Source organism: Mytilus californianus, unplaced genomic scaffold (genome assembly GCF_021869535.1).
Source record: "Mytilus californianus isolate M0D057914Y unplaced genomic scaffold, xbMytCali1.0.p SCAF_12, whole genome shotgun sequence".
Classification (NCBI taxonomy): domain Eukaryota; kingdom Metazoa; phylum Mollusca; class Bivalvia; order Mytilida; family Mytilidae; genus Mytilus; species Mytilus californianus.
In genome coordinates, this window is record NW_026262604.1 from 47,027,461 (window position 1) to 47,054,924 (window position 27,464).

Here is a 27,464-nt window from a genome sequence, read left to right on the forward strand (position 1 = left end):
ACGATCTTCTTTGCTTGTTGATGCTTTCTCAAATTGTTTGGTGATTTTTGTACGTATTTTGCCATGTACACTAACCAGATGATCAGCCAATATGTTTCCGTCATCTGCCGTTTGTTTCATCTTTGAAAAACTCAGTGGATTCAAATTACAAAATGACACTGCAGGAAAGTAAACTTTCTGGTACCGGATAGAGACTTTAGTGTTTACTTGTTTACTGTAAAATAAAGTAAACTTTCTAGTAACGGAAAGAGACTTGAGTGTTTACTTGTTTACTGTAAAATAAAGTAAACTTTCTGTTTTATGGATAAAGTTTATTAATATTATCCTACAATATAGGCCCCTTCAAACAGTAGCTCAACTTAAACAATAGACAAAACTAATGTACAGTGGAAGGTAAACATATGTATAGCTACATGTACATGAAAAACACAGTGCATGTGCATCATGCTTCTTGCCTGCGCTAAGACTATATGATTTCCGCGAATACCTTCGCATGCGTTTGGTGTCTCAAATGGATACATACGATGAGCGTATATTCTGAATGCAAACAAAAATAAAATGATGTATATAATGGTTGTGTTGTTTAAAACTTTGGATTAAATTCGAATGTGTATTCAGATACATCCGATTTCAGTGCGGACAACGAGGAGGATATAATTATAGCAGCTAATAATGGCAAGTTTTATATATATTTTAAAATGTAGTCCTTTCCTATTAATTCAATATTCCTTCTGTGGTTTTATTTCTTATAAGGTGAATGGAAAAAAAACACACATGAAGCTTGAAGACAGGTTCATGTTGTAGAAAAAGATTCAACCATATCGAGAGCACCGCAGTCGATTTGATTTCAAATGAAACACTAAACAATATAACGAATGAGCACAAATGGGAAGATAGCAAGCGTGCAAGCAATTTAAATTATTTTGTTGTTCATAGGAATTTCCCAATCTTATATTATTTCAATGCATTTTAAGAGAATTATGATCCATATTTTATATCTTTTATTTGTAAAAATGAATTAATATACACATAATATCTAAATTCATCGCCATGAAATGTCCGATGACCCTGCCTGCCAACCAAGATGGTCGACATAGCCAAAAATAGAACATAGGGGTAAAATACAAGTTTCGCGTATTATTTTGAAAACAGCTATAAAAAGAGAAAATCTGACAGGGCAAAAGTATTCAGAATGTTAAACTCTACCTATTGTTCATTGACGTCAAAACTGTCAGACGACTTTTAGCAGGAATTATTGCTCTTAAATACATGTATGTATTTTACCATTTTAATTATAATATATAGATAGATACTTAAAATATCAAAAATGATCAGCAAGGCAAGATCTACAAATTTGTCAAACATGGCCGAAATCTTCAGACGAATACTTATTAGAGTGATTGCCTTATAAAGAAGATTTTTACATTTGTTTTGCGTTTTTGCCTAATATCTTTAAAACTATATTAGATAGACAGAAAAATTATAAGCAAGACAAGATCTACAAATAAGTCAAGCATAATCGAAATTTTTAGTCGAATCCTTATTGAGGTTCTTGCCCTTTAATGACGATTTTTTCCCATTTTTGCCTATTATCTTGAAAACTTTATTAGATAGATAGAAACTTTGGATAGCACAAATGATCAGCAAGACAAGATCCAGAAACAAACAATAACGGCCGAAGTCTTTTGTCGACTCATTATTCGAGTTATTGCCCTTTAACGATAATTTAAACGTTTTTTGCCTATTATATTGAAAACTATTATAGATAAATAAAAACTTTAAACAGAAAAAAAAATGTCAGCAGGATAAGATACACAAATATTCCCCTTTAATGATGATTTTAACTTTAACGTTGCCATTGTTGAAGATGCAGTTGAGAGACACAGGCTCTTTAGAGCCTCTAGTTTCTGGTTCCCATATCCATCGTCGTTGATAAGCGAAGTTTTGCATTATACATGTTATATTCCTATACAGGCCAAAATATAAGATTTTTCAAACAAAAATAAAACTTTGAAATCAACGCCGACACCTGAAAATTTTAAAAACTGTTGTAGCCCCCTAGTTTATGAAGCAAGTTCTCGATTTGCACTTTGTACACAAGGTAAAATTTAATTTGTAATAAACATTCTTGATTAGCTATTTTGTCCAAGAAACAATGTGTGGCTTGAACACAACACTTGGTAAAATATCTACTTTAGATGAACGATAGTTTACCCTAATTACGAAAAAAAAAGGTCCTTGTATTTATGCGGCATGATCTATCAAGCGTTAAAAGCATTATTTTTATTCATTTTAATTATAGCTGAAAATTATGTTTGAAAGAATAGGAGCAACACCAGAGGTTGTTGTTTATATCCATAGACGGACAAGGATACATCTTTTGCAAAAAGAAATACAAAAAAGCACCGAAAAAACAAAAACTTACAATGGACATTATCAACAAAATTGATGCTAAAGGAGACAACCCCAAAAATTTAAAACAAAATGGCCGTGAAATAAGTATTGAGGCTGGCTGTGTTTAAATCAATTTGAAAGGGTTATTTTTCACGAAACCGTCTTCATGAGTGACGAAGTTATTGTATTGGAAGTTGAATGTTTTTGTGTAATTATCATTTGTTCTTCCGTTGTAAACTTGAAGAAACAAATTGTGTAAATTGATTAAATTTTTTTCAGTCCTTTAACTATCATTTACTGTTAGAATCAATAATGCTACCTTCAGCAGTCCAATATTTTGGAGAAAGAGGAAGGTTAGTCTTAAAAATATTGGACAGTTAAAGGTAACATAATGGTTTCTTACAGGTAAATGAAATTCCAATCAATGAAATAAAGAACGGGTACAACAATAGAATGACGTCACAACAATGTTTTAATGTAAAATAAAGTAAACTTTCTGGTAATGGATAGAGACTTTAGTGTCCACTTGCTTATTGTAAAATAAAGTAAACTTTCTGGTAACGGATGGAGACTTTAATGTTCACTTGTTTACTGTAAAATATACATATCAGATTCATCTTCAGATTTTTGCCACTGAACCTTAAGCAAGCAAAAGTTAATCCATAGCACATAGGAAACTATACCTTGAATTAAATTTCATTTCCTTAACATCGAGTGTCATATACTGAAGATTTGAAGGTTGAAACCAATGATACAACAAAACAAGTATGACGGCACGATGGGATAAGATTTTTTAATACATTTTGATAGGGTTTTTGAACATATCTCCGGGAATCGCATCAACTATTTTAATTGTACAGGCCATGCCAGCACATTCATTCATTAATCATAGTTAAATGGACGCCAATTATGTCAAGCGCACTGTCACTGTTGTACTATCAAAGGTGTTTGAATGAGAGAGAGAGAAACAGTTACACGAAAGATCTAAAGTTTCCCTATACAATATTAATTGCAGGATATCTAGCGTCAGCCGAGGTTGACTTGGGCAATTATTGTAAGGAAGTGTGATTGCAATTTCAGTCAAACTAACATATGTTTCTCAAAAAACGCTTGTAAGATTTAAATATTGTTGAAGCAATTTGAAACTGGATAAGGTTAACACAAGGTGCTTTCATTCAAATAGGAATATTCAATTAAAACTAAAAATGATGAGAAGGAAACATTTTATTTGTGTGGTAAGAATTGCAGAAATTTGTCTCGATTTATTGTACTTAATTACTGCCGAGATCTGTCAATTTTCAGTTCATTAAAGGTTGAGTATGAATCTAGATAAAGCAGCAATTTTTCGTTTATGTATTTTGAATTTTATACACACATTTTGATTCATCATTAATACCATGTTTTATTTATTCACTTATTATACTTTAATAAAGTTATGTATAAAGGTTAATGTTGTATGCATTGACTATAACAATTGCCATGTGAAGTATATCGGATTAAATCATCATGGTTCCTTGTGCAGATTACGAATACATTTGATATACTTTATTCGTATTTTTTCAAGCATTACTTTAAGCAGTATACATATATTTTGCTTTCACTTATTCTTAAACGATTAATCCTTTTCCTGACCTGTTGATTATTTTTATTTAAACAACATGTGGTTCGTTTGATCTAAGTTCTTCATTGGTTAAAAAACGATTATGACGTCAAATTTTCTTGCTTTCCTCTGAATTTCCTATTGTGACGTCATGAAAAAAAAAACGACCATGCCTGATGACGTCACATAGAAAGAACACATCTTTTTGCAAATCATTCGAAAGGAAAGATTGAATTTGTCTGCATATCGTTTCAAAATCATTAGAAAAACAGATTCCACCACCAAATGTTGTACAATACGATATTTATCCACTCTCAACAATTAAATTTTGAATATTTAAAACGCTCGGCGAGCCTCGAGTTCTAAATTGGAATATTTAACTGTCTCGAGTGGATAAATATCGTATCACACTCAATACAGTGGTTGAATCTATATCTATATTTATTATATGGTCTGTTTTTGGCTATTATTTACTATATTAATTTAATAGTAATTTCTAAATGACATATTTACAGAACTGATCAACAACTATTTATTTTGCAACAAACTAAACATAAACTTCGGAACTAAAATGTACACGTACAATTGGTATGGCTATTCTTGTCATATTAATCCCGTTTAGTCAAACAGCACCTGAGTTATCCAGGTATACATTTTTAATTTCAAATATTTTGGTCGAACGAAATGAATAATTTGTATTTCTTTTAATCAAAAGAGACTATTAACACTTATAGATATTTAAAGTTTATTTGAATTGCTCTATATATCACATAATTACCACTACAAATTTAGGATAAGAAAGTGCTTGAATGTATAATTTAAGTTTGGTTTTGAGAAAAAAGATAAAACAAAATACTGCATTGAATTGGCTAGAGTGTTACGCTTACAATACGTACCTTCCATACTGTACACCAAGTTTATATATTTGTGTGAAGCATAATGCTATGCTTGTTATCACAATACAGGTCCAGATAAGCTTCCCTACAATATGCTTGCTCGATACAATTCTGTTAATCCCATGTAATGTTGTATTTCGTGCGAAATTTTGTAAAGCACCTTTTATCCCCTTTGAAATCATTGCATCATTTGACAATTCAAAATAAATATCTGTAAGTTTTTTTCTGGTTTTTGTTAAATGTTACAAATAGTCGTATTGTAATAACCGTTTTCTATAATTGCAGTTATTAATAAAGCTTAACCGATTGATTTAATTACAAATGCAAACTGTATTTGCCTTTCTAAGCGATATTTCTGTTATTAATTATAAAACATCCCATGTGTATTTTATAACTAAATTTTAGATGATGTAAGAAGCATGAATCCCTCAAATATTACAACTATGCTGGATTAATATATACATCAACATTAAAAAAAAAAATTAATAGAACAACAACATTAAAATGAAGACTAGCATTTAAACTATCTCCAAAGTTTCGTTTGTTTTGTCAATTGATGGTTTACCCCACATATCCTTTTTACATATTTAACAGCAACGTGTTTGGACCTTTTTCTCTAAAATCAATTACCACTAGATTCCAAATCAAAACAATAAATACATATAACATACAAAATAAACAAATTATTAAAATTTACGACGAGAGGGACGATTTTTTAGTTCCATATAGTTATTTTTTTCTATTTCGGACGGCTGAGTTCCTTTGCCACCATCATACAGTGAGTGTTTTTATATCCCAATTCGTTCGCTATGCCGGTTTTTGAAGTGACGTTTTGTTTTGGATTTCAATGAACGTAATATATTTACTACTTGTAAATTATTGAATCAAGTATTCCGTTAATACAAATTACGTAAAACCTTTACTAAGTTCTTTCATAGATGCAAAAATTTGGTTTTGAAGTTTGGCTGTAGAAAACTTATTGAAAACGGGATAACACATCCAAATGTTCACGGTGATGCTGTTAACCGAGTACGTACATTTAGATACGATCTGGTTAAATTAATAAATCCTTTGAAATAATCTTATTCTATAAGGTTACCAATTCAACACTCTAAGTATATCTTGAGTATTGTTTTTATCGTTATATATATTGATTTGGTTAACCATAAAATAAAACCCATTTGTAAATTAGTGTTATACACATGTATGTACATTTACGGTCCTACAATATTTCGATACCTATATTTTGGCATTGCACAAGGTCGTGTTTTCTCTGTTGAGTTATGACGTATATACACTAAGTCTATTGGATATTGGATGTGGACTGATTTCTATTTTAATCTTATAAACAAAATTTTTTATTTTTTGTTATTTGCTTTTAACTAGTAACTGCGACTACTCTCTGATCTGTACTTTGTGTCTTTTGTGTTTTTGTTAATTTTTTTTTTTTTTTTTGTTCTTTGTATTGATCGGATGAGTAAAGCTCTTTTCAACTGATTCTAATAGATTGTTCATATGTTGTACTGTTCCAGGTTAGGAAGAAGGTTTTGTGCCTGCATTCATGTTCAACCCCGCCCCATTATGTACCAAATGTATGTGATTTTCCGATTTCAGGAACGAGTAATTTGTTGGTTGTTGTTTGTTGCTGTATATCATATTTGTTTTTCGATTATTGTTGTGTACCTTTAGGGGTCTTTTATAACGTATTATACTGTATGATTATATGATTTTGATTATTGTAGAAGGTCTTACTATGACCTATAGCTTCATTTGGTCTCTGATGCTGAGTTATATCATTGTCATTCATACCACATCTTCCAATTTTTACATAGTCTCCAAAGTATGTTGCTAGTATTGAGTTTTTAATGACAGAAATAGAATCTGTTTTCTCAAAAACGCATAAACATCAGGGGAGGAATCGCCCCCTGGAACCACCTAACAGGGTCCCAGACCCCTCACCGAGGTTCGGGCGTACACTTAAGAATGGCCTAGCTACGCCACTGCACGTTCTATGTGAAAATCTATTTGTAAAGCAAAACTTTAAGCTAACAAGAGACTGTGATATCAAAGATAGTTTTCACTTGGTGCCTTACTTCGACGCCTTGCACACTAATTTACACATGTTATAGATTTTATCAGCAATGGATGATAATTAAATAAGATTTGTATTTATATGTTTTGAACGGTAGGTCAACTCCTTAAAACATTTTATACTGCGACTTTTTGAAACGTGAATTAAGCAAAAACAATCTGGGTGGATTTTATTTTCTTTGATAGTATTTTTAGAATGACATGCATATAACTGCACTCGATGTTATTTAACGAGTTTCTATACAACTCATCTCAGATAACAGGGTCAAATCACATACAGAGGTGAAGAGCATTAAACACAACAATGCTTTACCAGGTTAACATTTGTGTTCTTGAAAGTGGCACTCCACCCTGTATTCTTTTACCTGAAAATCTTAGACTGGTCTTTGAGGTGGCCTGTTGCAAGGTAATTAAGTGCTCACACTTGTTTTCGAAGCCCTCATTTGCCAGTTTAAGTCATAATTGCCACCCTAGTTTTCGATTGGCACATATTTCAGAATCGACCTATTTGATTTGTGTTTAGTTGTTTACGCCCTGAATATGCATGAAATATTTGCCTTTAGACGTTAAACAAACAGCAATCAACAATCTATGTATTTTTGTACTACTTTACTTTCATATACTCGGAATGCGGCTGTACATGTACATGTAGGTTGTCGATCCCTTGAAATCTGGGGTTTTCCGTTCAGGGTCTAACGTTTAAATGTATGAGTTCCGGGCTGTATCTGAGCAGTTTTAATGCATTATCAAAACTTTCAAATTAACTTAACACTTTTAACGATATACAGCGATTAAATATATGATTCCCGTGTTGTATTTGAGCAATCAAAAGCATTATCAAAATTAAGAGTAGGAAAACTATATCAAAATGCTTATAAAATATAACCTGCAACTACTATTTTATCAAAGACTAGATATCTGCTTTATACCAAATCCATATATGAAAAACATGTGTGTAGCAGATCATCTAAATAATCTAAAACGCCAATTTTCTGTCATATTTTAGAAATGATTATTTTAAATAAATATGCCTTCATTGTATGTCTTTCATTTATTTAAATTTTATATCCAACTCGTGTACATATTAAATATTTGCAATTTAAAGATACTATCAGACATAATCTAGTATGTTGTTATACTTCAATGTTTCTGCAATAATAAATAAATAAAGGCAACAGTAGTATACCCGGTGTTCAAATGTCGTAAATCGATTGAGGGAAAACAAATCAGGGTTACAAACTAAAACCGAGGAAAACACATCAACTATAGGAGGAAAACAAAGAAACAACAGGAACACTGAAGTGCAACAAAAACAAACGCCAACATACATAGAAACGAACTATTTGATAACAACTGCCATATTTCTGACTTGGTACAGGACATTTTAAGAAAAAAAATTGTGGGTTAAACCTGGTTTAATGGCTAACCAAACCTCCCGCTTTATGGCAATGTTATAAAATCTCGCCAAAATGACAACACTACGTGACAGAAATACAGCACAAACACACGCAAGAACATTCATCACAGAGAAACGCATCAACAAATAATATAATAGACGACACATAATGCAAACCACAGAACAACGACGAACATATACCATCAACGACAAACACCACAGGATATCACAAACAATGACGCGCTAACGTAACTAACATGCAATCACGAACTTTATACAATTATTTTCACAAAACTCGTCCAAACAATTTTCATTACAATGATGGTAATGAAAGGCAATTTTATAACTATTTGGATTACAAACGATAAGACATACACATTATCCAACCGAAACCATCAAACATCAAAAATAAATACCTGAATGTTGGATGTACAAAATACCGAGACACGTCGTATAGCAATGCAAATTCACGCTCGGTATAACAGTCATATTCTGGAATATGACAATGATGGTATTCAAAGGCAATTTTATAATTATTTGGACAACAAACGATAAGACATAAAACATTATTCAACCGAAACCATAACAAAAACTTCAAAACAAAAAAAAAAAATACATGAATGTTGGATGTACAAAATACCGAGACACGTTCTCGTATAGCAATGCAAATTCACACTTGGTATAACAGTCATATTCCGGAATAGGTCACGTTCGGTACTAAGCAGACAGACGACATAGATGTTAAACCACAATCTAAGAAGTGGTAAAAATGTCATTATTTTTTTAGACACTGACACATCGTATAGATCAACCAATTCGTGATGGTGTCCATAAAATTTACGGAGTGTCATTTTTAATCTTTCCTCCTCATAACTCTGTTGGAGCAGTTTCTGCGTAAGGAGCACACTCCTGTATATGAAGTCAGCATAGTGTGAACATGCTTTAGCATAACGTATCAATTGAGATATGTTAACACCATATGACGGAGCAGAGGGTATGTTACTGCTGAGAAATGGGTAATTGATAATTGGGAAGTTGAAACACATAAAAATGAATAGATAAAAATAATCAATTGTATTAAATCCATATTGATTTGTGCGGTTGTAATAATCATTGAAGTTCATTTTTGCCTGTTATGTCTGTTTTTTTGTTTGTTTTTTTTTTTACTCTCACGTTGTTCTCAATATGTTGACATTCTATGCGACTGTCATACAAGCGAGAGGTTTGTTTGGCTGGCTATAAAACCAGGTTTGGTCTACCATTGTCTACATAAAAAAGTGCCTGTACCAAGTCAGGAATATGACAGTTGTTTTCCATTCGTTTGATGTGTTTGGGCTTTTGATTTTGCAATTTGATGGAGGACTTTCAGTTTTGAATTTTCCTTGGAGTTCTTTTTATTATTTTTTGTTGTTTTACTTTTTACCATTGTTGATCCTACAGAGAATAGGACTTCAAATGGTAAGTCAAATGTGCTATAAAGCCATCTCTCAAAAAGTGTGTTGTAGATGGATTTTCTGTTGATTAAGTATCATCCATTACATATTACTTATACTGGAATAGAGACTGGTTGGTTCGTTGCTGGTATTTTGTGCCTCAGTAGCACACAAAAAGATTATATTGAGGCGATCAACATCATACAGTATATGATATTAAGTGCATATAAAATGAAAAGGGGTGTGGAGAGAGATTACATGTTTTGCGTGGTGCTAGTGGTTTAGTAATTAATATATGCCGACCCCTTCTTCTGTGACCAGGGCTAGTTAGTTGTATTACTCGTGGTGCCTTTATTTTTAGGAGAATTTTTTTTTGCTTGGTTTGCTTGCTGTTTCATTGACGTACATTCGCACGTAAAACACATCAATTATTAAGCAATAATTAAGAGATACTATCATCTGTAATATTTGTTTACACCGATTAGGATTGCACTACCAGTATATCAAATTAAATACAAAACGAGATGAATCAGATAAGAATTATTAATTACAAGAATAAGCATATGGAACGATTCAGCTGAAATTAGTATTTACTAACAGTAAAGCTTCATACGGAAACTTGAAAAGGAGTGCTTAGCTTATGGAATTTAATACCAGTCTTTTTCGAAAAGCCTGGTTTTTATTCATCGATTGAATTTTAAACTATCCGGATGATTAACAATAGCATTAAATCAATATGAAACAGACTTTGATGTAAAGATTGTTTTTAAATTTCATTATATATTGCTCTCTTCGGAACAGAACCTGTTAGCTTCGTATATGAGTTTGTTTGCAGTAGTACCGCATTAGGCTATGTCAAAGTGATGAACATTGCGTGAATGGGAAACAAATATTCCCTGGTTCAGATAATATTATGGACAGTTTGTTGGGGTCCGAAAATAAGCGTTAGCGTTTATTCTTAATAAACAACTTCTAGAAGAATGGTTATCGGAACTTATTCTTAAACATGGTACGAATTCGATACTTTGAAAACCATCCCTTTTACGCACGGTGTTATGCCCTCATGTAGAAATGTTTGTTTAAATTTTAATATCAATTATATTTCAAGTTACAGACAATCTAAGTTGTCATTGACCCAACACCATTATCAATAGTATATGTTTAGTACAAGTGGACAAGTCAAATAAAGTAAGTTTACAAGAAAATATATCTGCTAAAACAGTATTGGGTTTAATACAAGACGTTTGTTTTAGATTGATCATACTGTAAATTCAGAAATTATTTCGTGCATTTATTATCGCGATTTTTGAAGATTGAACAAAAATGCGAGATTGATTATTGTGATTTCTAGGATAGATTTCTTTAGACTTATTTGGAACACTTTTTCAAATTTCTGGTTTTAATGATTGTATTTGATTTGGCATTCCCACTGTATTGATTTTAGCATCATTGATGAGTCTTGTGTAGACGAAACGTGCTTCTAGTCTTCAAATTTTAAGCCTGGTGTCATGAAGGACTTTTTGCAGATCCACATTGATATCTTGATACAATGTTTGTATACATCTACAATTGTATGTCACAGTCACTTATCGTCCTAATGGGTATATTCAAAAGTAAAATAAAATATCCTGTAATTTCTTAAACAAATAATCAGGTTTCATTTATTCAGATTCAGTATCTCGCAATATAACAAAATTGTTATCAAGTATTATGATTAATAAACCAATTAATTTTCCACACTTGTTCATCTTTTTTATTCTGGTGTATTTATACGTGACATACAAACAACTAAAATAAAACACTAGAACTTACTATTGTTAACTAATCTAATAAGATTGAATATCTCATAAGTAACAAATAATCAAGATTTCAAATTATTTGATTTAGTTTGATCTAACAGAGTCATGATAATTTGGATTTTTGCAATTATAGGTCAACGTCCATGTTTCAACAATGAGCAAAACCAATACCTTTTAGTCAGCTATAAAATGCCCAGACGGAATAACATTTTTATCAATTCAAAACCAAAAAAAAATAAACGGTAATAAATATAAAGACATTAACCAACCACAATCACTGAATTACAGGCATATTAGAAAAGTCACATATAGAATGATGCGGTGTTAAACAGGTTTCTGAGCATTCAACCCTCCTCCTGACCAGAAACAATGGTGTAACAGTTCAACATATCAACAAGTACGGTCTGTTTGTTCTAGATTAACATCTGATGACCTCACCTGCAGAAAATATGACCAACACTGCGATACACTGTAAATGCATATTTTATACATTCAGGACAATATAAATGTGATTTTTCTCATATAAAAGAAGTACAAAAAAACATTTATGGTTCTTTAGATACTTTTAGTTTGGCATTGCTGTATAATGTTCGAAATAATTAGGATTTTCTTCCCCATGAATAGATAAGCTTAGTTGTATTTGGCAAAATCATTCGGATTTTATGGTTTGCAATGCTCTTCAACTTCGAACTCTATGTTGCCCTTTTAACTTTTTTTATTCGAGTGCACACTCGGCTTGAACAAAACTGCCCCCTCCCCCCTCATTAACTGGTATATATTAAAATTGTTTGTATCGATTTAGATTAAATGTGAACCGTATATATTAAGATTGTTGGTATCGATTTAGTTTGAAGGTGAACCGTATATATCAAAATTGTTTGTATCGATTTAGATTAAAGGTGAACCTTTATAACACAAACGTATATTGCAGGCGTGGACAAGGAATTGATACTTTCATGTTGTATTATAGGAAATCAAGCATTTTGCTTTGTCAGAAAAGACATTTTCTTCCATTGTGGGAAGACGTGTTTAAATAATTATGACATGATATATTTGAAAGTGTTATATAATTTCATCTTTTTTTTCAAATGATTAATATTTCTTTTATTGATTTAAAATGAAATCGCCTTTTTAAATGGCGAAAAATATTTGCAATGTTTCTAGATATTAATATTTTCCCTTCCGGATTTTTTATTGCACTTTATCACTTTAATTGGTCTCCAATGTTTTCTTGTCATTTTCGTTTTTTTTCTTCAATTTATAAGCGGAACTTGTCGTTATTGGCATGTTGATGCAATAGAATATTTCATACTTAAATTATAATTCCGGATTGTTTTGGCACATTGGGATTTATTCTGTAGATTATATATAGTACATCTTTGAGAAGGGGGTGTAGGGTTTATTTGTTGAACAATTTCTATTCAACTGTAGTCGATTGTATAATTTAGCTTCTCTAATTCTTCGTCAATTTATCCCTTTCTGCACCCATTGTATAAAAAAAATTTAATCAACGTGTGGTTCGTTTGATCTCAGTTCTTCATTGGTTAAAATCCGATTATGACGTCGAATTTTCTTGCTTTCCTCTGAATTTCCTATTGTGACGGCATGAAAAAAGGCGACCATGCCTGATGACGTCACATAAAAAGAACACATCTTTTTGCAGATCATTCGAAAAGAAGGAATACATTTGCCTGTGTATTGTTTGAAAATCATTAGAGAAACAGATTCCACCACCAAATCTCTTGTAATACGATATTTATCCACTCTCGACAGTTAAATTTTAAATATTTAAAACGCTCGGCGAGCCTTGCGTTTTAAATTTGAAAATTTAACTGTCTCGAGTGGATAAATATCGTATCACACTCGATGCAGTGGTAGAATCTATGTTTATCAGTGTGTGTTTTTTTGTGTTGGTTTTTAGGGGACGATTTTATGTAGGCAAGCAGCTGCGTAAAAGAGAGGCGAAAGATACCAAAGGGAAATTTAAACTCATAAGTCGAAAATAAATTGGCAACGCAATGGCTAAAAAAGAAAAATACAAACAAACAAACAATAGTACACATAACAATCTATTTAATTTTTACTCTAATGCAAATCGCTATCAACATTGAACACTTCGGACAAAATAGGTTCGCGAAGGGTTAAAATAACCCTAAGACTTCATTTTTTTTTTTAGAATACTGTACATTTTATATAAAAATAGTTATAACTACTTTCACACACCAACGTCTTTTTGGTACATCACATTATAAATTACGAAGTTATAACCCCAGATTCATGCATTATTCATGTTGTAACATTAGTTGGTCCAATTTTTCAACGTTTCTAACAATTTTTCGAAAAGTTGACATTAGCCGCAAACCCCGGTCCAGACAAATGTGTCTAGGGATTTAATATAAACATTAGCACCTTTTGGTTACATAGCATTTTGGATCGTAGGCTGCGGCAAAGGTTTTCGTTAAGTTTTTTTATTTCTCTGAAATATGCACACAATCTTCATTTGTTTACAACATATCCGAAATGTGGTGATTTATTTTACTTCACATTTAGACTTTTGAAATATATCCATTTAAGAATCAAACTGTGATCTTTTTGATAATTTATGATAACGTTGAAATTTAAGTCAGTATTTTAACGAAAGCGGTCCTTTGGTTTCTGAAGACTTCTTTATCTTCATTATAGATCTGCAACGGCTAACGCCCACTTGCTAGAATTGGTAAAATGGTACGTCTGCTGTGTACTCTACCCCCCCCCCCCCCCCCCCCCCCCCCCCCCTACTTCTTTTTTCCGATATATAGACCTCCGTGCTCTTATAAGGATGATAAAGAAAAAGATAAGGGAACCTACCCATTAGAATTTAAAGAGGAGTTCTTTATGTACATTTTGGTTCAGGGTTACTGAAAGCATTTGAGACCCTCATTTTTTCTCTATTGACAACTAGTCTGTATAGCTTGCTGTGCGGTAACAAATTGTTCATGGTGAAGGCCACGCGGTGACTCATAGTTGATACATTGTACTTCAGTTGGTCTCACTTTGAAAGATGTTTCATTGGCAATCATACCACATCCTCTCATTTTTATATGGACAAAAAATCCCATGCATATATTTTTGTATGAATAACGTTACCCATTCATATATCAACCATGATTGTAACATCCTTGATTATATATCAGATTTATATATTAAATTTCCACCCATTGAGATATAATTTAATCGAAATGATGAATGTATAAACATGAAAAATAAAACTGAGGTTTTGTTCAGCAAGTTTTTTTTTTGGAGGTGGGGGTGGGGGGACATCGCACATAACTAATCAATTCATAATACAAATTAATGACACTAAGTGGGCATATAATGAAAGACAAATGCTCAGAAAGCATGATGAAATATATTTGGCAATCAATCTAGTTATGTATACTCGTGGATCATTGAAACGTTACATAGAAAAATAAGCTGCAAAGATCACTAGCGACCCATGCCTATTGGATATTTAAAAGAAATTCTGGAATATATAAAAATCACTTCAAAAAAGGGAAGCACATTTTGTTAAAATATAATTATTTAAAATTTTGATTTATTTCCATTATCTCCATATCATTTGTTGATATTGGTGCATTTTGTGCAATTGTCTTATATATCGTATATTTATGATTATATTCCTAGTATATCATATCAATGCACCTCACTGGCTATCTTATTGGCGACTGATCTGCATTCTCAGGTAAATTGAGGTCAATACTCGTTTGACTGCTTGTCGAGTTCGTTTACAGTCTATATTGTTTGCAATTATTTCAGAACAGTTTGTACATGCGACTCTTTTATAAGTGATGGTATTACGATTTTTTTTTATTTGAATTGTGTGCTTTGTTTATACTTTTCTTTAATATTCATCGATTCGGGGCGACCCCCAGACTTTATTGCAATTAAATAAAAATCAATTCATCGTATCTTTTAAAGTCACTTATCTTTATGAATGTTTTAATTCAATTACAAAAAGAAACGTCAAAAGTCTCATCTTTCGTCTAATCAAATATGATACGAAACAATATTCCAGTGATTGCGTTGGCTGATAGACGGGTGCTGCTTGTAAGTACGCTGTCGTATCAAGGGTTTCGAAAAGTAAAGTTGAAGTCATCCTTTTCGAACGTTTTATGCACCCCTCGCCTTGTTTAAAGGGATTCGTGTTTCTAACAAACTTTATAACATAGCTTTCTGGAGAGTATCAAAGTGCAATCCTCGTTGCATGGCGTTGGTAAGTGCGGGGAAACATAAATACATGTCTAAATGTAGGATTTTTGAATTTTGAATTTTGTGAATTTTGAATTTTGAAATATGAACGATCCTTCTCTGCTTTCGTACTCTCCTTGTTCTCAATTACAAGTAATAATAATAAATGTCACTTTTGTTCATGTAACACACTCATATACTTGTGTTTCAATGTTAGACTCACAGTTTTGATTAAGGTGAACTAATTATAAGCACTCGACAGCTAATTGTGTTTGTCAATTAAGTTCAAGTGTAACCACACACAATGTACAGATGTAGGTTTAACAGTTTTTACTCGATAACCGAATTACAATAAATAGTTTGAAACTATCGCTGGAACAGTCAAACCCTTTGGTCGGGTTGTGGTCTTTTTGACACATTCCCCGTTTCCATTTTAAATCCAATACTATTAGTTTTCTTGTTTATGTTAACAATAATTCTGCCACCGTCTCTTTTTGCCTGAAATAATATCCGTTAGCATAATGTATCTAAATTGTTATTTACAGATTTGTTTTCAAAGATTTTTACAAAATTCATGGATTGCGTTATAAGATGCAAAACAATTTTTTATTTTAAATATTGTTAGCATTTCTGTTGAGTTTTCATACATAGTGTATGTTTTATTTTCTTCGAAGTGTTTTTGATTCGACTACCCAATATCTTCAAAATCCAAATATGCTGCAGAGAGTAACATAGGCATACATTTATGCAAATTGACATGAAGGTGCAGACAAAAATAATGCATGTACTTTTATAGCGCCAAGAAAACTAATAGAAGATAACGTCAAGACAAAAATATCGTAGTGTCCATATTATTCGTGGAATACCAATTTTCGTGGATTTAAATGTTATCATCAATGTACGACCCATATACACTTTTGTTCGCAATGTTATACCCATCTCATTTGTTATGATTCTGCTTGAATGATTTAAAGTACTCAACAGCTTATTCTTTTATCAAGTGACACAGATTGAAAATAAATCATTAATCAAAAAAGGACGGTGTACTGGAAAGTTGTCTATTTGCTACCAAAGTGTTTTATCATACATGGGATTCTAGTTTCTGTGTGATATCATCTATCCAAATGGTGTTGTGTTATTTATATTCATATTTATGCTGTCGTTAGATTCAAATCAGTCATTAATCTAATCATGCGCTGTTTGTTTGTTTGTTTGTTTTTATTACATTCAATGATAAACCTATAACACATAATCATATAATCAATATCTTATATGGTTTGTAATCGTCAGAAAGATTTCTCTGTGTTACACTTGTAGCTGTTCATACCTTGATTCTTGTGCACAAGACTGATTTAGACGACTGATTTTAAAAGTGATCATTTGATATCAGGTCCAGGAGACAACCATATCAAGTGTGAAATTAATGTACTGTTATTTTCGGTTCAAACTATTGTTTGTGTGTTTCGATGAAAGTCCACACAAAATTTAGACGCCGTAAAATTCCACTTAACTGGTTTGGAGTTTGATACTATATTCTGTGAATTAGATATGCAATTAGAATGAGAGATTAAACTAAACCGACGTGACAAACACATTACCAATCAACTCTTTGACAACTGGTTGATTTATGACGTTAAAAAGCGCCGTCACATATGTATACAATGTTCAAATGTTATAAATCTTCTCCATGTGTGATATTAAACTATGCTCACATGACAGGTCTTTTAATGATTTAGGACGTCTGTAATTATCAAGAAAGGGTCAAAAAGTAAATCATGACATTGATGTTTAATCTTATAAACACATATATAGGTCATAAGCCTGTTATCTAAAGAGAGCATAAGTCTATCATATAAGTGATTTACAACAATATGACACTGTAAACTGTATATAAGTAGAAGTTGTAGCATATATTTTATACAGGTGGTAAGTGAACGAAATAGAAACATGAAAAGAAATGTCTAAGCCAACAAGCGCCTCTTTTTCCTAATATAACTATCGTAGGTGGATTATGCACAGTTTGGAAAGTATATTGTTAACAGAAAGAATATCTTTAAAAGATTTAACGCACATACAAAAGGCGTTAACGAAACTACTTTTCCATTATGAGGATATGTCATTTTAAAAACTTGTTTTATGACATCTGCAACAGTTGTGAGGATAAGCAATAACATATTTAACAAATCCGGTTATAAATTACATGGGGAGGGGATGTCGATCTTTGAAATAAAAATATAACATTGTTCTTGATGCACAATTAAGAAGAGTTTCGTCATATTTCCTTAAATATTAAGTCTTGTGTTTTCCATTCTGTTCCGTTCATATATTTATGTATTGCATAAGCGTGAACAGTTATTGCGTTGTTATCTGCTTTGATAGAGTAAAGATTTTACATATTTTGTTGTTACATTTAACGAACAATTCGACACAATTACAACTTACGATATCTTCTCTCGTGTCTTGCTGTCGTTGCATATCAAATTTAAGTACAGTGTTGATATACTAAAAAAGAATGTGTAATATTTAGCAATGTAGCAATGGTATTATAATCATGATAATTCCAATATGAGTTAATCAAAATTAAAACAAATGATTTAATCTTCCATTTTCCTTGAATCAAATTCATTTACATTTCATAACTGTAAAACAATAAAAAAAAAATAAAATAAAAAAAATAAAAAATCCATAACGTAATACTTTTACTACATTATTTTATTACTAGAAACAAAACAAAAATTAGTATTTGATATAAAACTCACCTTTATCATGTTTATGCACTGTACAATTGAAACATCATAGATAATGCACATTAAAATAAAAATACAATTGTTTTTTTAAACTGCTTTTTAAACATCGTTTGTGTTGTAGTAAGCTAAGAAAACACTATGCTTGTAAATGTTTGAGTTTGACACATAAAAGATTTTTTTTAAATTTAAATAAATAACTAGTACGCAGTAAAGGTGTAAAGCAAGTTCAAGTTTTAGTTCACCATACATAAAAGAAGATCATGAATTACCAAAAATAGTTTACGATAAAAAAAAAGACCACACCAATTAAGTAAAGTTAACTATTAAATATTTACATATGACTGTATATATAATAAGCAAAATCAATAGCCATGGTTGTTAAACAGCTACATGCATTGATTAGACTGAAACATTATATGCAAAAGAAGGCATACGCACCCGCACATTAACTAGTCATTTTCACATAGTTGTTGCACATATTAAGACCATAATATTAATTTACGATTATATCTTTATAGGCAATATAACAGTGAGATAAAGCAGATCATTAGTTCTAATAATTGACTGAGACAAACAAAACAATAGCGGTGAAGGATACTATAAAACTAAATAAAAATGGATACAGAATCAATTATCAAATTTATATCATACAATGATTTTGATGATTATGAAGTTTAAATAATCGAACCATAATTATTTGTTGAAATAAATACTAAAACATAATATAATGATGTACTTCTCTTACCTGAAATACTATATATACTATCGATGCGGTTGGTGTCGGTATACAGGACAGTGAAATCGGTTCCTTGTGATGTATTACCCATTGCTAGTTGGTTGTGATTGGAAAAGTATACGTTCGTACCAAAGATGTCAATAGCAATGTTTTTGCAAGTTGGCGATTTGCAGTTTGTATTTATGATTGTTTTTACGTCAGATCCATCAACCCTACCTGAGTTCAGGTTACCGGTGATGTCTACTATCCAATAAAGTCTTTCATTTTCCATGTCTGAAATATTTTTGGACAGATAACTTTATAGTTTCGTGAGTACGGACGTTCATTCTTGAACACACACACACACACACCCCACGAACCAACGCCCACAAACCCCAAACCCCACCAAAGAAATACTTGTATTTGAAGTCACAAAAAAAAACAATGAGTTCATAGATAATAATCGTAATCACGAATAATCTAATAAAAACAGTTTTGGATAAAATATCTGAAAGTCGGAATCAGTTCTCATATATTTGTGATGTATGATCATTGATTAAATCTGATTTAATAGATTGCTATAATTCGTTTCAAGTATTAATGTCAAATAATATTTTTATGTGTACATACCTATATCCATACAGGAAACATCCCTGTATATAGTTTCAATATTTGTTTGTATTGAAAAATCAAGACTTGATTTATATATTTTCGAAAATCGTTCGACGACATACATCCAACTGAAAAATAAATAAAAAAATGCATGTTTACCAAACTACTATTTTCTCAAAAAATCGGAAGAAAAAATCCATAAAAAGTTTACTGAGTGTTCTGACATTTTTATACTACTACTTTCGTCAACAATCGCAGTTATAAAAATAAAGAAGAACACATATAAACAAAAACCAAAAAAATCCGAATAAAAACAAACAGTTGTATACAATAAATAGTAGCTGCCGAGTCCTAGAAAACAATTGACACAATGTTTGCAACATGCATAAAGGATACAGCCACCAGAGTACGCTGACTTATTCGTATAAATAGTTGATTAAATTGTTTGTCATTTACCCGCTATTTTGATTTGACTTTGGTTAGAATTAGTCGACTGTTACAAACATACTGTACTTGCCAAGATAATTGCCTTTAGTGGAGCATAATATGGTTACCCGTTTACTGCAATTGAGATCACCCACTGTATTATGTGGGGTTCTATTGCTCAGTCTTTTGATTTCTGTTTCTTTTCATAGTTTTTGGTTTTAGCCAAGGTTTTTTTTGTTCTTCTTCGATTCATAATTTGTTCATTCCTTTGTTATATTTTGCCTTTTTTAACTGTTTTAATTCTATTAATTTATAATGTTCAATGTTAATGTTAGCCTGTAGCCATGTGTTTTTTACTATAATTATAGAATAACTAATTGAAGAATTCAAATATTCAACTAGTGACCGAACAACACATTAATTCACGAATGCGCGTAGCGCATGAGTTAATTATCAGTGTTGTTCGGTCACGAGTTGAATATTTTTCGATATTTGAATTCTTTGATTAGTTATTCTTTTTATTACATTGGCAAATGGCTTTTTTTAATGAAATTAGTGTAGAACATGTAAGGAATTATATCTTTTTTTCTACGCATTCACAATTTGTGTTGATCCAACGTTATCGACGTCTTGACAACGCCTATTGTTGTATGACGTCAGAGAGTGAAATGAAATTATCGGTTTTTATTTGACTGGGAAATCAATGTAATTCAATGCTACCAATGTAATAATAATTATTATTTGAAATTTTCGAAGAATTATGGACTTATTTGACTATGGTTTTGTACTTTTATAATATAGTGGAGTATATTTTCATATTAAAGGTTATTTATTCTTGATAAAACATGATGTCATCAAGTAAAGCTGACCATACCATATCACTGGTTTCATTTCACGGTTCAAACAGATATAATTATACTTTGACTAGGTTTGCTTTGTTGTAGCATAATTGTACCGTGTACACGATACTCTTCTGAAACTGTTTTACGTAGAGTTTTATATTTTGTAATGCAATGTACCTGACTTTAGAAATACAAATTTATAATACTCTACATTTAAAATAGGTCCTTAACGCCCTTTTAGTGCAATAGCTGCCATTGTAATAATTATTTCATATCAAGAACAAACAGATACTCATTGTATAATCCAGCTCTAAAAAAATCATTTTTAAATGATTGAATATTCGTTTAAACTTTTATTTCAAAAATCATTTCATTAAATGCAAACACTATTAATAAAATACCTATTATTAACATCAAGTCGTATGACAAACGGATATTCAAGAGTTTGGGCTATTACTATAACATTTGATCCGTCTAAATTACATCTTACAATCCTTCCAATACTACCAACACTTTCAGTCCAATAAATATGGTTATGAATAGAATCAATAGCTAATCCTGCTGGTTTATTGTTTGTCGAGACAACTTTGTGTAACACTATGCAATGTGCAGGGTATCCAAATCTGAAAAAAGTTGAACATACCAATGTAATTGCAGAGTTGAGCTAAATATTTAGCTGGTGTACTGGCAAGATTTATACATAGCTCATAGCATATTCTATTGCTGGTTAGGGTGATATTTTTTTGAAAATTACTAATTCACCACTTGAACGCTAACCAATCCAATAGATATATTCAAATTTGATATCCTATGCCTTTCGTTTCTATCATGATTTCCTTGATTTTGAGTAAATGCGTTCAAAGTCAAGTAGGATTCGATATCAGGATTTCTACGTGGTAAACGTGTTGAAAATTAGACATTCCTTTAAAACTTTGCGGACGCAATCATAACTTGATTAAACGCAAATGGTGTCTGCGTATCAGATGCTAGGAATATGTTTCACTAGTCGTAACCATAATGTCGTACTCTTTTCCTCGATTATGTCAGTTGTAAATGTGATTTATCTCCAGAATTTAACATACATAAGCAACACGAGGGTGTGACAAATGAACAAAAATTCTATCATTCCATAGTATCTGGATTATCATCTGGTTTCGTTGTTACTCAATCTTTAATCTTATGTTTACTGTTTTATGCATTATGTGGTTGATTATTGTCAGTTCTTCGGGTTTTTTTTTACCGAATTAGTGTTTTCTGCTTTTATCTGACATACGATTTCAAATGGTCCTTATTATATTTTTCTTTCTTTCTGCAATATATGGCAACCGTGATGAATGAATTGATTGATTGTTGGTTGCTAAATGTACAAAGGCAAGTTTTTTATGCATGTTCAAGACTGGAACAAATAATCAATTAATACTAGACAACTGTATGTAATACTATGCAATCTTTGGGGTATCTTAATCTGAAAACAGTTGAAGCTTATGCTGTAGAGTTATAAACTGCTAACATGATTAGTTAGCTATTGTACCATGAGTACTGTTAACATAAAATGTTACTTATAGTGTGATTGGTTCGCTTTCTTTTCTTATTGTGTTGTGGCAAAGTACTCGAGCAAAAATAAATCCAATAGATATGTTTAACTCGATATAGCATGGCTAGCGATTCCTATCATGCTGTCCATTGTTTGGAAGTTTCATGGTAGCACGCATGATTCAATTAAACGTAAGCAATATATGTGTCCATTGAATAATCAAGCTTTATTTAACTATACTACAAAACTTACATAATAAGCGTTCGTTCAATATATCTAATATAAAAGCGACCATTTCACACTGGAAACTCTTTTAAGCAGATAATTTGAAAAGAAACGATTTGCCTCCTACAGTATTAAATGTATAACATTTATGAATAAACTTATTCACTGGCTCAATATTTTTCCATGGGTCATCTTCAAATTAACGGGCTCGAAACACAACACAACTATAACAAGAAGGATGTTAGAATCCGTGTGTAATAAGTTTCCATGTTGATTTCGTTAATAAGCTTACCTCATTATGTCGTTGTTAAAATATCTTGGAAAATAAACTTGTTTATTTTTGTAATCGTAATCAATGGAATACACTGTAGCTCCAAGTTCAAGCAATACAATCACTTTGCGTGTTTGAAGATCAAACTCCTTAATGGAGGCATTTTGTGTTGCAAACAAAATTTTGCTCTGAGCACCTGAAACGCAGTCATTCAAATTAGCATTGAAGAATATGATTTACAAGAACTTGTGCATTTATATGAAAAGGGTTACTTAATACCCTTCCAATGACATTATTTTCTTTGAAAAAAAATGTGGGGTGTTGACAAAAATGTTTTATAATTTTATACATGCTAACAAACTGTATATATATATATATATACAGTTTGTTATGTTGAATATCCCTTGTGGAAGTTATATGGACGCTCAAGAAAAGAACAAAAATTTGCCTCCGCGCACATATTATATTTATAATTACTCTAAATATCAGCACAACAATGTTAAATCTGCAAATTTGCTTCCGCAAATTTTTGTTCTTTCATCTTCGGGATTCGAACTCATGCTTTTGGGATATCGAGAAAACACCGCCTGCACTGTGTCCAGCGCTTTAGACCACACGGCTACCTAGACTGAACTAATAATTCAGCTTTCGGTGGCATAGTGTTACCTTTCCTCGTCAGTAGACTCTAGAGTTGTAACACAGTACATGATATATTAGGCATGAAGATATAATTGATAGCAGATTGGCTAAATATCTATCGTAAAGAATCGTAAGATACAGTCACAGAAATATTTATTTTGAAAAGTTCGTCTAAACAATTGACAACTTTACGACAGATCTATCCATTTGATCATCAGTGAGAGTGAAACACGGCTGAAAGCACATATTATATTCATAATTACTGTAAATATCAGCACAACAATGTTATATCGGCAAATTTGCGGAAGCAAATTTTTATTCTTCCCTAGCCGTGATATGAACTCATGCTATTGGGATATCGAGAAAACACCACCTGTACTGTGTCCAGCGCTCTAGACCACACGGCTACCTAGATATATATATACACTATTTGCTTGTAAAAGTTTATTATGATGAATACTTATTTTCATAACGAGTGGTAATTGGATATCGCTTTATAACAACTACAGTGATTTAATTTCAATATAATAATAAACAAGCCTGTGGCGAGTTGTTAAATTTATTTCCCATATGGTCAACACTCTCATTACATTACATTAAAAAAAATCCGCGAAATGTTGATCTATTCTTTTGCCCACACTAGTATGACGTCATATGTCCTGTTCCTGTGGCTAGATTTAACATCAGACATTTTTAAACTTTTTTTGCGCTTCAGAATATAATAAATTGGACAAAAAGAAGTTATTCATGTAAAAAGTGTGTGTGTTTTACATAAACCACATATGTCCATTGCCATGGACGAAATCTACACCGTCTTAGACTTTGAAAGTCATCAATTACCTAACAAAGAGCCGATGGAAATGTTGTTATATCGTCTCATGAGGATGGATAAGTCAATCAACTTAACGCATTTCACGTATCACTCAATATCTCTGAATGGATTTGATCATTCTTTTTATGTCATTTTGTTGATATTGCTACTTAAATTTTTTTTATACAATTACGACATTCATAGTTTGAACTAAGCATCCCTGATGAAGATGCATGAAGAAAGGTGCTAACTTCTAAAAGTGTTATTTCTATTTTCTAACACTTTTTCGAAACTAAACGTCCCCGAGAATATCATCAATTTAGAAGCCAATGCGTCGGTACTAACATGATTTTATGACATTCTTTTCTTGAAATTTACGTTGACAAATCTTGAAACATTAAGAAAAAAAAACGTGTAACTCCCTAAGACAACGTTGACCTTATCTTAATTATGTTATTCCTTTTTAGGTCACTTTTTGGTCATAAAGCACGTCGATTCTTCAAATACTTAATAAAAGTATGCATATTTGACCTTCAAATTTTGGGGTTTCTCTATTAATAAATCTTTATTTCTATATTATGTAATCAAGAAAAACATTTTTTTGATTTTGTGTTACAATTTTGAATTAGGTAATTACTAACTTAAATAGCTGTAACATATATAAAATTTTATAATGTCACTTATGTGCAAACATATCAGCATAGTTGATTATGGTCATATGTGACTTAATTCGATTTTTCCATTTGATGACCATTTAAGTGCTGTTGAAAAATTTTATCTATTCATATTCTTTTTCACGATATTTATTAAAAACGTTAAAATTGACACAAAATATATTCTCATTGAAGACAGTAACTACAACTACAGAGATTTAATTGATTGCTTAGGTCATTTTGAAGATCTCAGGCTGCTGATTTTTTTATGTTTATATAGTCTGTTTTTTTTTTTTTTTTTTTTTTTTTAATAAATATAGTTTTGAGAACGGGCAAATAACTGCCACATGAGGGGAAGACCTTCAATTCGGAGTAACATGATCTTGTAATTCATGCTTGAATTTCTGTAAATCGTGAATATGTCTTCAAAAGCGTTAAAGATAATACATAGGAACGCTATAATTTTCATAATATTGTCATATAATGACAGAAACACCTACGAAATTAATAGTTTCACAACTTTTACCCGCTGATCGTTCTGTTTATTATCTGGCCAAAGTGACTATGATTGTAGTTTAAAGAGTACAATACAACCTTAATAGTTATGCACCACACATATATTCTTCGATGAGATAACGTCTAGTGGTTTCAGATTACGACGGATAACGGGTGCCTATTCATGACACGTCTTGCCCTTGGTCATGTGGTTATAAAGGCTAGCAAGTGTTTGATACCTTAAACTTCGACATTAAAGCATCTTGCAGGGAGGGTATCATTTAAAAATAAAATGACAACAACTGAGAATGTTGTTTGCAAATATTTTTGGATTTGAATTAATGAAAATGGTACCATCTTAGGGTGTTTATATATCCCAATTAGTTCGTTATGCCCGTGTCTGTGGAGACGTTTTGGATTTATATACGATCTGGGTAAATTTATCAATCCTTTAAATAAACTTATTCAAAAAGGTAATCCATCCAACACTGAAATTAGATCTTTGAATATTGTTTTTATTGGTATAATTATTGATTTCAGTACATTAAAATCATACTAAATAGTTTGTTTTATACACATATGCACTTTAACGGTACTACAATCTGTCGATTCCTTCATTTTGGCATTGTACAAGGTCATGTTTTTCTCTGGCTGTTAATGACGTCTTTATACTAAATCCATTGGATGTTGGATGTGTACTGGATGATATTTTTGTCTTAGATACATGATTTGTTTTTATTAGTTGTTTTGAACTAGCTGTCAGTAACTGCGAGTACTTTCGCATCTGTACTTAGTGTTCATTTTATTGTTAGGGATTATGGTTGGATGAATACCCTGTCACGTCTGGTCTATGTTTATGTTTGATGTTATTCTGCTTTGTATTGATGTGATGAGTTAAGCATTTTTCAACTAATTGTTTTAGTTTGTTCTTATGTTGTGCTGTTACACAACTGTCCCAGGTTAACCCAACGTTAATCCAGGTTAACCCCGCCACAATCTTTATGTGCCTGTCCCAACTCAGGAGTCTGTAGTTCAATGGTTGTCGTTGGTTTGTGTATGTCATATTTGTTTTTCGTTAATTGTTTGGTTATAAATTAGGTCGTTAATTTTCTCAATTGAATCGTTTCATATTTTTCATGTCGGGGCCTTGTATAGCCGCCTTTACGGTATGGGTTTTTCTCATTGTTGAAGGCCGTACGGTTGCTTATAATTGTTGACATCCATTTTATTTGAACTTGTGAATAGTTGTCTTATTAGCAATCTAACCTCATCTGCTTTTTTTTACATTCTATGCTATAACATCCTCTTAATCTTAACAATAAAAAGCTGTCGCTAAATATAGTCTACTTTACTAAATGTATTAAAGGTACATTTAAATGAATACTTACATACTAAACTAAAGGTGATCTGTAATATCAAATATTCGTATACCCAATTTTGTACGTCCATTTTCTTTTAATTCTTTTTTGTTTGTGTATATTGTCTGACCCTGAAGTCATATACCTTGTATCACAGGTAAAAACAAATTGCCTGTTAACGGATACTAAAAAAAAAACAAATTATCTGTATAAATTTTAGGTATAGTGAAACTGACACATGATAACACAAAATCGTTCCGATTTACATCTTTCGACTCTTGTTACATGTCAAATATGTTT

The 27,464-nt window shown here is 31.6% G+C and overlaps 1 protein-coding gene across 3 annotated transcripts; it reads right to left on the minus strand.

Moving 5' to 3' along the window:
- On the minus strand, positions 1–27,392 carry LOC127721921 (low-density lipoprotein receptor-related protein 4-like). Of its 3 annotated transcripts, none has more exons than XM_052228734.1 (6): positions 27,195–27,392; positions 23,230–23,404; positions 21,580–21,801; positions 19,929–20,038; positions 18,279–19,592; positions 1–214 (listed from the first exon to the last, which is right to left on the minus strand). In XM_052228734.1, the coding sequence occupies exons 1-5, from the start codon at positions 27,253–27,255 to the stop codon at positions 19,258–19,260; spliced, it is 903 nt and encodes a 300-aa protein (XP_052084694.1). In that variant the 5' UTR covers positions 27,256–27,392; the 3' UTR covers positions 1–214; positions 18,279–19,257. The 3 variants fall into 3 exon arrangements, with proteins under 3 accessions (XP_052084694.1, XP_052084692.1, XP_052084693.1); XM_052228732.1 differs by lacking the exon at positions 1–214 and adding an exon at positions 14,984–16,334; XM_052228733.1 differs by lacking the exon at positions 1–214 and adding an exon at positions 16,357–17,577.
- Positions 27,393–27,464: the final 72 nt, after the last annotated feature.

Bases quoted from the DNA above. Each gene is read 5' to 3' on its own strand.
- LOC127721921 (XM_052228734.1), bottom strand. From the start codon at position 27,255: ATGGACGTACAAAATTGGGTATACGAATATTTGATATTACAGATCACC. The intron at 20,039-21,579 runs GTATTTTATTAA...TTTATTTTTCAG, and splicing joins CGACTTGATGTTAATAATAG to TTGGATGTATGTCGTCGAAC. The intron at 19,593-19,928 runs GTATGTACACAT...AAAATATTTCAG, and splicing joins TGTTTCCTGTATGGATATAG to ACATGGAAAATGAAAGACTT.